This window comes from Limulus polyphemus, unplaced genomic scaffold (assembly GCF_000517525.1).
Source record: "Limulus polyphemus unplaced genomic scaffold, Limulus_polyphemus-2.1.2 Scaffold31, whole genome shotgun sequence".
Classification (NCBI taxonomy): domain Eukaryota; kingdom Metazoa; phylum Arthropoda; class Merostomata; order Xiphosura; family Limulidae; genus Limulus; species Limulus polyphemus.
In genome coordinates, this window is record NW_013665641.1 from 1,554,629 (window position 1) to 1,566,931 (window position 12,303).

The window sequence follows — 12,303 nt, forward strand, 5'->3', positions numbered from 1 at the left end:
TGAGTTCTAGGCATGTTGTAGCACAAGATAGTTAGTGTGTGTGAACCATTTTCATTTATATAGTGTTCTGTGAACACAAATTAGTCAGCATAAATCAGTTAAATGACGAAAAATTAGGTGTCTATTTACTTGTGACCACTCAGTGTATATTGGAAGATATTTCAATTTTTTCTAATCTCTTGTTTTTGTTTCAAAACTATCTCATTTAATGTTTATTGAAGAGCTATACAATTAAACAGATGCAGTATTCTTAGATTCCAGTTTTGCAAATTAATGTTGAATTAACATAAATATATCTATTTTTTATAACAATGTTCATTCTTCAGCTTTTTTTTTTTGCTTTTTTTTTTTACAAACTATATACCTATCACAGTTTTGTATATTTCCAAAATATGCAATAGCATTTGCAACAGTTTATTGGTTATTTGATTAATCATTACCTGAGTACAAAAATCATTGTGGAATATTGTAACAATAACATTCTGAAATATTAAATTATGACTAACATACATTTTCGTGAAATGAAATTTTACAGTTGGGTGTATTTTTGTTATGAAACCTAAGATACCTAGTTTGACTAATGTTTTTGCAAAATTTCACCTAACATACCAAAAAACAGAAAAACTTTTCCCCATATATATAATGAATAATATATAATTTCACACTGTCTCCAAGGGTTTAACATTCTTATCTCTACTCTGGTAAATTAACCTAATGTACAGTGTTATTTAAGCTAATAAGTTAAAAATTAAATTAACTGAAATTTGGAACTCTTTATTGAGATGAATTATGATTTAAAGTAGGATTAAAGCTGAAACGTATTTAATGTATTGTTTTTATTTGGACATTTAATTTGTTGTTTATTCATCAGTACTGTTGTCATTGTTATGATAAAACTGCATTGTTCACCTACATTCAAAACATATTAATCTATCATCACTGATGAAACTGTCTTTCATTATTTACTGGACCTTAATATTCCCAGTGCATACATTTTCTACTTCAAAATTGCTGGTAGTGTATATCACGATCACACAATGAGAATTAAAGAGTCTGTTTGTTACAGATACATAAAAAAATTTCAATCAGCAATCAATTAGTCTCCAAGTATTACTACTCTTATAACTGTAGTAAAATTTGTTTAAAAAAAAAGTGCTTGCTTCTTGCATCACACTATGCTGTATTTTATGTTCAGACAGAATTTCCATGCCTCCTAATAAAATTAAAATAATTTCTAAATGCACCATTCATGAAAAATTGTATGACTTTGGCACACAATTTACAGTAGGTGTATGAAATAGTATCTGCTCTGACACAAGTTAACTCTTTCATTGGGGGTTTGGTCCCAGGGACCGACCTCATAATTATTTTGTGCTTGTTATAATTTTCATGCTAACTTTTAATACAGTAAGCGTATCTTCATGAAAATTTGCAGATTATCAATAAACATTACAAGTCTTTCATACACAAAATGTGAGATTTTTTTATTCAGTTTAAAGATTTTTTAGGTAATGTTTTTCTCATGCATTTTTTCTTTTTGAGTGTTGACTATGCAAATTAATTTTGATTTTAAGATTAAAAGTACTTTTATGCATCATAAAATTTTCAAATTTCACATGCAAAATCTCTATAACCTCCAGACAATTATCAAAAGTGTTTTAGAAAAAAACTTTACATTTTATCTGTTATTTCCCTATTGTATTTCTGTAAGGATTTAGTCAACTTGACTGACCTCATAACAATCACAAAAAAAAAGTAGGAAACAGATATAAATTATGCTTTTTTTTGTTCCAGAATGACTACAAATTATAACACAAATGTTTAGTTTAATAAGCTTTGATCTCATAACAATATACATCTATATATATATACATATATATATATTTATTATTTTTATTTTATTGACCTTTCAGCTGTGCCTGACCAACACTACAGAAATTGCAATGATGCCGTGCACGTGCATTCATTTTACCATATCAAGAGTATAAAACTGGCCTTTACAAAGTGAACTGTCATGGCTGTGTTCTATTGGACCAGTATTTTGTAAAATACAGTTACATATCGGTTATAATACCTCATACATACATTATTGCTATTTACAAACAAACAGTTATTTTTCTTAAAACATAGAACAGTAAATAATGAGGTATAGAAAACAATTTATCTCTTCTAGTTACAAACTTTGTACTTGTTCGCTGCTTGCTGTAAGTTGCTAAGCCTTATTAAATTTCACACGTGGAGGATGTAAAATATCTAAATATTTGAAAGAACAGTGAATTCATTAATTTTTAGTTCAAATTTATATTTTGCATACCATTTTCCCAATCAATAAATGCTTCCAGATTGAAAGATACCTACAGAGATGTACAGCAAAGAGATAAAGAGGGATACCCAGTCCAACATGACATTGTTTATTTCTTCAAAAGTTCAGTCTCATACTTGAGTGTCCAATAACAGATTTTTGAACTATGCAGCATGAATTTGAGAGAAAATAAAATGCTGATTAAAAAAAGAACTAATAACTCTGTTAAAAAATGAGCAACTTTTTTTTTTATAGGGGACAGATGTTTATTCTTGAAAACTTTTAAGGATTCCTACCATTTTTCAAGCAATATTAAATATATTGCATATTCACAGTTTTTCAATATTTTCGAAGACCCATACAACCCAATAAAAGTCAGAAAAATTCATTTACACAAAGCTGGCACAAAATAAGGAGCTATCATTAAGCTATATAAATTGTATACCTGGAGAAGAGTGCATCTGATAAGAAGCATAGACAAAAAATAAGTGGGCAGGGTGCCACTGTGTTTGAATTATTACATGAGCAATATCTTAGCAAATTCAAAATAAAAGATGCTCTTATTTTATATTCTAACTTGTCAATATGGGTAATTTGAGTTTCTAATTCATTCAAACTATAGACTTAATATTTTGACTTCAGAAACATCTAATCTGAACCAGTGCTGCATTCAACATACCACGTGACACATTTAGGTTTTTTTTTTTATATTTACTTTTAAATTAAGAAATTGAGTAATATATAGTACTAAAATTTGAATTATAATCTACAGTTTGATACCAAACTTATTGACATAAATTCATGAAATAGTAGTTAAATAAAATTTTGAATGCAAGTCAACAAATGAGATGACATGGCCTTTCACCCATGACCCGTCTCAAAAAGGTTAATAATGAAAGCCTCTTGTTGTGTTTATACATAGCAGAAAACATTGATATTCTGACAAAGAGCAAATCCTGCTTAGTTCATAATCGCACCACCCAAATACTAGAAGGTTCATAATACAAAAAACAGCCCCCTCTTGTTAACAGTAAATCATTTGTTTTAAACAAATGCAGCTCAAGAAAGGGGGCTACATCAAGAATCCTAGTCACGATACAAACCCTGACCAACAATCAAAATGGGTCAATGACAATGAATGGGTGTAAGAAGGTAAACAAGTTGATTGGATCTCATTAGACCTCACTGGTGATGATGAAACTGTGTCTTCCTTCTTGAAACATGCAGATTCAGCCAGAAAAAAAATTTAAAAAATGGGCAGTCCACCACACACACACAAGTTAAGCATCACAACCACATAAAGCAGGGTCTGACTGGTGTCAAATTCAACTTTTTGTTTTTGATGTACTATGTGTTAAGAAGTTTCACATCTGCCAAGCAATGACAGTAAGAACATGAAAGCAGAAGTAAACTGTTTATGGTGGTAAAAATATAATTTTAAGTGAGGTAAAATAAACAACAGTGCCCTTATGGTTCAAGAAAGTACAAAGTTGGCTTAGACTAGACCAAAAGGAAGAGCACCAAACTTTAATTCCATATATTGTCTAATTACACCATGATTCTCACAATTTGGTTGTATGAAGATGTAACATCTGCCGAAATCAGGATAGCTGATAATAGATGAGAGTGCAGATGCCAGCTTCCTCCATTTCATTGTACATCTATATAACTGTATCACAGCAACTAACAAAGCACTGAACATGTTTAGGTTAAAATAACTGAAATGAAAGAGGAAAAGGAATAAGAGGCAGGGATGACCATAACAGTTAGAATTAAGTGTTATAGTTTTGAGTTCTTGAACAAATGTAATCCCAAAGTCCAGTCAGAAATGGAAACGGATCACCAGAAGAACAAAATAAAATACACTTCTGAAAACACACACATACACCCAAAGAACAATTACCAATAGGATAAGCTATAGCTTGCACAAATGTCTGTTGGTAATCAGTCTCAGCCTTAATGTCCTGTAAAATGCCTTTACCTAGAAGACAAAATCCACATGTTGGGAACATTCCTCTCAGAATTCATGTAAATAGTGGGGAAGTATGGTCATAGTCTCAAGTGATTAAAAATATAAATAAATCTCAGGAGGCCAGGCAATCATAGGAACAGTAACAATAAGAAAATCATGCTCAATGCAATGACAGTTTCAGTGGAAAACCTTTTGATTGGAGATAGTCAAATACCCAAACCTTCACAAATAATTATGCAGAAGGCACAAGAGTGATACAAAAGACTGCCTGAGATGGGCAAACTGACTATGAAAAATTGAAGAACCTAGCATTTGAGAAATTCTACTTCAGACCATGGATTGAGATGCATAAAGAATATGAAAAAGAATGACTCTTGGGGCATCCAAAATGGCTAACAAGAGAAATTTAAAAGACTTTATGGCAAATGACAGCTACTACATTCTTGGATTGCTATCAGAAAATATTCTAAGTGAGCCAGAAATTCTTGAATGGCTAAGAGCTCAGCCCAGAAGTAGAATTGGTTGGAGGTCCATAATCTCATACAGGAAGAACTTTCAACTTGGAAATAATCTTACAGAAGGACCATTCACTAGAAAAAATTCTATGTGGATGGTTTATTATAACATACAAAAATTAGAATAATGAAACTAGGATGAAAAACAAAACTACAATGAGTTGTTAACATCTAGGAGAATGCAAGTTAACACAATAAAGGGCAAGACTCAAATAAGTGAGAGAGACAGCTGAAGGGTAAGTAACTCTGTCAAATATGTACCAAAAACAGGCTTCAAACTGTTCAAAAATTAGTTATACATATCAGCAGACATCCAGCATGCATACAAATGTCACAGTGCTATTTCTCCTTCTACTGCCTATCAAAGTTTGTGATATTATCCCTCTTGAGAAAGACGGAAGCCGAAATACCAACTGAAGAGGATCAACTTTCAATGATGCATTAGGATTCAAATGTACAATGTCAAACTTTAACAAACTGAAGACAAAAGCATAAAACTGTCTTAGCTGAATGAAATAAGGTACACAAGAAGCAAAAACAGTAAAAATAACAGTTAGAATTCATAGGTTATTAGATGGGGTTTTAGCACCAAAGAAGCTACAGATATTAAGAGTATAGTGTGTTGAAAACTCACTGTTACCTGACCTTATAGAAAATTGCAATTCTTATGGAGATACAATATAGTGGGCATAATCCACTAATGTTTTGTTTACATATGAAAAATTTCAGAGCAATTTCAGTGTTACTAATAACTATGAATACATGAGATGCTAAAAGGATATAGCATAATACAACACCCTTGGTAAAACTACATTTAAAAATGCATGTAACTTTATACCTACAGCTTGACTCTTACAGACAACTAAATGTAAAGAGGTAGTTTTACAGTTCTTTGTAAATTTAGCTGTGCAAGACTAGAAAGTTATAGGTAATATATGATATTTATAATTGTCATTTGCTCATCACAGTGAACTTATTTTTATACAGGATTTGAGGAGTATGAAGCATTGATGCTACTAATGTAATTTGATTATTCCCCATCTCAGTTGTTTAATATACTAAAAGTAAATATGAAGCCTATTCTAACATCTGATACAACACTTGTCATGAATTATACTAGTTTTGGGGAATTACACTTCTCATCAGTAAGTCTGGACAAAATGTAAATCAAATAAAAAAGACCAGACTTCTTTAGTGGAGTGTTTTTAGTTGTCTTTTACTAACCACAGTGAATACATATTTAAACAAGATTTGAAGAACATATAACCCTTTGATAGATTATTTAGGAAGAGTATTTATGATGAAACTTTGCAGAATGGACGGCAACTGCCTGTTGTAGAGACAGTGTAGAGAATGATGTTTCAAAAATCTTCCACCTTTCATCTCTAGGTCAGTTTGTGTAAGGTATTGTCGATCTTTATAGCATTCTGGTGAATTGTGGAGAGCGTGTTATAATTGGTTGGTTCATCCTTGTTTCTGATTGGAGGAGAGATTTCCTGAAGATTCAACCAATGGTAGCCATAGATTACTCACCTCTAATCCGGAATCTCTGTTTAGTGAAGGTTTGTGTTAATATAAAACAATTCTTTAATTTTTCTGTCTTCCAAAATTTGTCTGTGTTGATGATTCTAGTTTTTTCCCAGTTTATTTTGTGTCCAATTGACATGGCATGTTCTGCAGTGGCTGAATTTTGTGTTTCCATGAGTCTTGTACTGTTTTTATGTTATTTTATTCTTGTCACAGTCTTCTTCCTGTTTCCCCAACGCATGTTTCATTGCAGGAACACGGAATTTCATAATTGACTTTTTTTGTGTTTCTCACTGGTAGGTTGCTGTTTGTTTTTTACAAGAATGGACCTTAATGTCTTGTAGGATTGTTGAATTTCTTGGCTATGAATTTGAGTTTTTCACTGAAATTGTGCAGGTAGGAGAGGTAAATGATAGTAGTGGTAGTGTTTTTCTGATCTTTCTGTTGTGGTCTTCTTCAAGGAGTTTTTGATGAAGGAGGAGGTGTAACTTTCTGTTTAAAACCTTCTACTATCTTTTGGTATTCTGTTTCAATGGATGTCTTATCATAAATGTTTTCTGTTCTCTTGTTTAGGCATTGGATTATACCACATTTTATCAAGGTTGAAAGATAGGACTGGAAGTGTAGATATCTGTTCGTGTGGGTGGGTTTTATGTAAAACAGTTGTGGTGATTTTTCTCTCTTTTCTGCTCATGAGTAGGTCAAGAAATGGTAGGCTGTTTTGCTCCATGATGAAGTGGATTCTTTTGTTTACAGAATTAAGATGTACTAAGAAGGCTGGTAAATGTTCATGACCATGGGACCAAATAACAAAGGTGTCGTCAACATAACGTTTATAGAAACTTGGTTTTATAGGTATGGATGAGAGGGCTCTTTCTTCAAAGTCTTCCACGAAAATGTCTGCTAGGATTAGAGAGAGTAGTGATACCACGGCTTGACCATCTGTTTGTTCATAGAATTTCTCATTGTATTGGGAATAAGTTGATTGTAGGCAAATAGTTGTTAGTTCCATGATGGCATCTATCTTCATGTCAGTTCTGTGTGATAGAGAGTTGTCATTCAGCAATCGTTGTCTGATGACGTGAAGGGTTTCTGAGGTTGAAACATTGGTAAATAGGTCTGTGATGTCAAAACTGACCAGAATATCCTGAGATCTGATATGCAGCATTCTGAGTTTTGAATGTGATGTTCAGTGTTCCTCATAGTGGAGATAAGATAGGTACTAGTAAGATAGCTAGTTGATGGCAAGGTGAGTTTATAGCACTGACAATAGGCCTTAAAGGTATGTTAGGTTTGTGTACCTCAGGTGGGAAGTTTTCGTTGGTTCTTAAGTCTTTGGCTAGCTTCTCGTTGATTTAGTTTTGTTTCTTAAGTTTGTTCAGTGTTCTGTTGATGAGTCTCTCTGTCTTTTCTGTAGGGTCATTGGTGTTTGTCTAGTATCTTCTTGATCTTCATGTCATAATCTTTGACGTCTAGGATGACTATACTGTTTTCTTTGTCTGTTGGTAGAATCTTGATATTGTTGTCTCGTTTTAGACGGTTCATTGTGCTGTATTCTTGTTTAGTGATATTCGATTTTGGTTTCTTGGCATTCCTGAGAATGGTGTAAGTTTGATGTATCAGTTGTTCAGCCATAGGTTTTGGGTGGTTTTGTGCAGCAGATTCTAAAGTTGCAGCTATGTCAACAGTTGGACTGTGCTAGATTGTATGGTGAAATTTAGACCTAGGTTGAGAATCATATTTTCTGTATCACTTAGTAATCTTGAACTGTAAATGTGAACTATGTTTGTGGTCGTAGGATTATCTGTCTTGGTAAAAAATCGTTTTATATTAATATAATTAAATCTTCACTAAACAGAGATTCCGGATTAGAGGTAAGTAACCTGTGGCTACCATTGGTTGAATCTACAGGAAATCTATCCTTCAATCAGAAACAGGGATACACCAACCAATCATAACACACTCTCCACAATTCACCAGAATAATATAAAGACCGACAACACCTTACACAAACTGACCTGTAGGCGGAAGACTTTTGAAATGTCTTCCTCTACACTTGTGTCTCTACAACAGGCAGTAGCCATCCATTCTTCAATGTTTCAGTAGCTTAGCTGTTTAAGGCACTAAAGATAAGTATCAAGCTCAATCTATTAGTTTCTCTGCCATAAGTGTCACATTTTTCTATTCAGCCATGATCATAAAAGTGTATTATAATTCAAATTGGTCAGCATATGTGTGGGTTAAATTTGCAGGTTATCAAGTCACTACATCTGTACACTTCAATTTCCAAGTGTACTTAAAAACTTAATTCTCATTATACATATTAACAAATTAAATAAACATATACAAAAGGACATTGAGGATAACAGAATGCAGAGGCTATAAAAAGTTGAAAATAGTACCCAGTTTTAATTAAGACACTGAAAGAAAAAACTTACACAAACACATATCAATGGACTAGATATTACAATTATCACAAATACCCACAATATATATTTAAACATGTTCACAGACATGCACACACACATCATGGAAGCATCAAAATTAATGATTATTAAAAAAAAAGACTAATCTATCTATTCAACTATGAAGGATGAGTTGCCAAAAGTAAAAAAGTCTGGCTTAATGTGATGTGGAGTAGCATGTATTATTTCATTTCTTAAGGAAATATAAAACACAGCATTAGTAAGCCCAAGATATTATACAAAAGTCAAAATTCTCTGATTACTGATTGTTTTCCACTTATTCATGAGTAATGAATAGCCTTAAGGTAATTTTGAATACTGTATCAATATTTACTCCTCTATATTACTTGTTCAATACCTGCTTTCTTCCTGCTTGGCAAATTCTCTTGTTCTGGAAGCCTCAAAGGTCTATAATTAGGTTGAATTTCAGGAAGTGTTGACAGGACATCAACTTTATCCAAGGGAGTAAGTTGAGGCTATCGGAATCAATAAACCATTTTCTACATAAGCATGTTAACTACAGAGTAAAGTTTAAAAGGTACTGTAAGTCACTAACAAGGACAAGTTATTAACAAAACAAAATTGATAGAACTAGTGAGACTTTATATAGTGTGACACGTGACCACTGCTGAAGTAATAATGTTATATTTACGTAAAAAATAAAAAAATAATTAAAATCACAGCATCTTAACATGCACTTTATATCTAAGAAAAAAGTAAAATTATAGATCAAGTAATAATATGAAAAATAATTATACTGATAAAGTGAAAGAAAACAAAAATTTAGTATCCTCATAAAAGTGAGTAAATTTAAAAGGATGTTAATGTACTTGTATATACAATCCTTCATGTTTGAAACATGCATGAAGGCTATTAGCAGGCTGATGCCATATCTCAATTTTTTGTTTACAAAATTGGACTGTAAAAGTTAATTTGTATTGACTGAATTGTGATATTCTTCTATCAACAAAACATTTTTCCTGGCTAAACTGAGACATATTCACAGAATGCTATTGAGATAGAAGGACCTCCTACTAATATGGTATTCCTTGCAGACTCATGTCATGCAGAAAGTAGTTCATCAAAGACAAGTTAGGTCATGATCCAAGTTGCTAAAACTATTCTGGTTAGTGTGAAATGGCTAATAACCAGATGTACTTCTAAAGGGTCCCTGAAAGTGTTGTTTCAAGAGTAAATAAAACCAAAGTTAAGAGAAACAAATATTTTTATTTTTTGCTTTTAAGTTTATATGCCATGCTGTGTTGTAGCCTACAGAGTGCATAATTCTTCTTGCGATTCATGGCATGTACATGTTTGACTGATGTCACGACAGTACAAATTGCAACATCAAGCATTCCTTCTGTGACATCATTTTAGTGTCTACTGACTGACTGACTGACAAACAACACACTACTGTATAGCATTGCAAGTGATTAAAACAGGTGACCCCTCCAGGCAGCCTTCGGATCCCTTTCAAGAAAATGAATATCCAATTTTGTAATTTAAACTTTAAAATATTGACTCAGTTTCTCAGTTACAAATGTTTGATCTCTATGTACAACAATATATTTCTAAAATGTACTATTATGTACATAACATCACTAGTCTAGGCCAAATAAAATTAAACTATTGGAGTCACAACAGTCAAAAGGGTCACACAAAGTTATTTGTGATATTGTCTGTGTATACAAACAACAGCTGTTGTTGAGAAATAATAAGATCTGAATTTAAAGGTATTTACTTCCTAGTAAGAATAAAATGACCAGTGGTTTGTCCAAAACAATAAGTGTAATGACAAAGTTGACAGTAGTGGCTGTAACAAACCCTTGCAAAACTAATTCTACAGGCACTTTTGAGCATCAGTGTGATGGTGCCTATCAAACATAGAGGACCATATATACATTTGCAGTAATTTTCTGAATACATTCTCAAATATAAAAAACATTATAATCTTCATGAATAAATAATAAATCTGCCTTATTAGCAAAAATAATACACACCTAGACTTTTGAAAAACTGCACTCACAGTAACCCTTTGATGACAAGAATGTTAGTGTTCGTATAATCTATAATTGTGCATTTGCTATGGTGTTTACTATTTTTGTAATCGCAGCCAGTAAATAAATGTCAAAATGTTAGAGTATCTATAAAATTGCTAAAAGCGAGTTTGCTTTAGTGCTTGCTATTTTTGCAAATAAATGTTCTCAAAAACCATTTATAGCCAGTGTTCATTAGTCATGGCCCTCTACAACAGCTTTGCTACAATGGGGTACATGTACTTTGTCCTGAAACATTTCCATCCTGTGCATAATAAAGATGCCAGTTTTTATATTATAAAACCAATTTAAAATACACCATGAAATCCAAGCCTATCACAAAAAAGTTGCAATGGTTGTTTACAGTCAAGTATTGACAATTAAGTGCAGTGCTCAAAGAAGACAAGGCCATTTTGGTTTCATATGGTCAATTTATAAATACCCTTGACAACTCGTGACAGAAATCCTCTTAACTCTCTCATTATGGGTTCAGTCAATTCAACCTGTCACATGACCCCAAATTGACCTTCAGAGTTTCTATACGATAACTTTTAGTACATGTTTTGGATTTTCATGAAATTTAAGCTTTTAGTAAACATCACAAGTCTTTTGTAGACAAAAAATCCAACACTCCTGGATGTGGAAGGAAGGTTTGAGCAACAACTTTAGGAATACATTTACTAACATTGAGCAAGTGGAGTCAAAGTCAGCACCATGGAAATTTGTTTGTAACCTTTCATATCAGAAAAGGTTTGGATACCAGTAGCACTTTTAAAGTCTCTCCAAATTGGTGCAACCTCTTCATGAGACAGTTCTCATTTATGTCGTAGAAACAGTGAGAATTAATAAGTATGTATTATCATTCACAATGTGTATTGGAAAAGATGCTCTTGACTGGCTATAAAAAAACCCATTTAGAATTGTTATCATATATTATGTACACTCTAACTTTCAGATAAATCTTTACTGATAAAAAATGCATATTATGGAAAATTACTGTAGTAGATGAGCATACCTCTAAGGTATATATATATATACATCACAATTCAAATTAATACAAAACAATTGGTGTTTTTATACATTCATATTCTAATTAGAAAAATTATTTTTATAATATTCTATACTTCAGTAGTAAAAACTTCTAAAAGATTCAAACATATTTTCTCTGTTTATTTACATTTTTTGCCAACCAACCTAAATACAAAAGATCTTCAAAGAATACAACTTTGTGAACTGTAAACAAGTAATATTCCTAAAAGAATACATTTTGTATAGATCTACCTGAAAACAAATTATACTTGTAATTGAAAACATTACCTAATTAAGATACTCCCACAAATAGAAAACTTTCAGTCACAGATTCTCAAATATTTTCATGAAGCAAACTGAAAAAATGAAGAAATAATAGATGTTTTGACCTGTTTAGGGTGCCACAAAAAGAAGTGAACATAACTTAAAGAATTTGTCAGTTTGCAGTATACTGAGA

At 32.1% G+C, this 12,303-nt stretch overlaps 1 protein-coding gene across 1 annotated transcript in view; it reads right to left on the minus strand.

Annotated features, from left to right (window-relative positions):
* Positions 1–12,303, minus strand: part of LOC106459970 (transcription elongation factor B polypeptide 3-like) — a 77,046-nt gene that overhangs the window by 25,987 nt on the left and 38,756 nt on the right. The window contains 1 exon segment of the mRNA XM_013919648.2: positions 9,140–9,257. Within this exon segment, the coding sequence (XP_013775102.2) occupies positions 9,140–9,257 (118 nt within the window).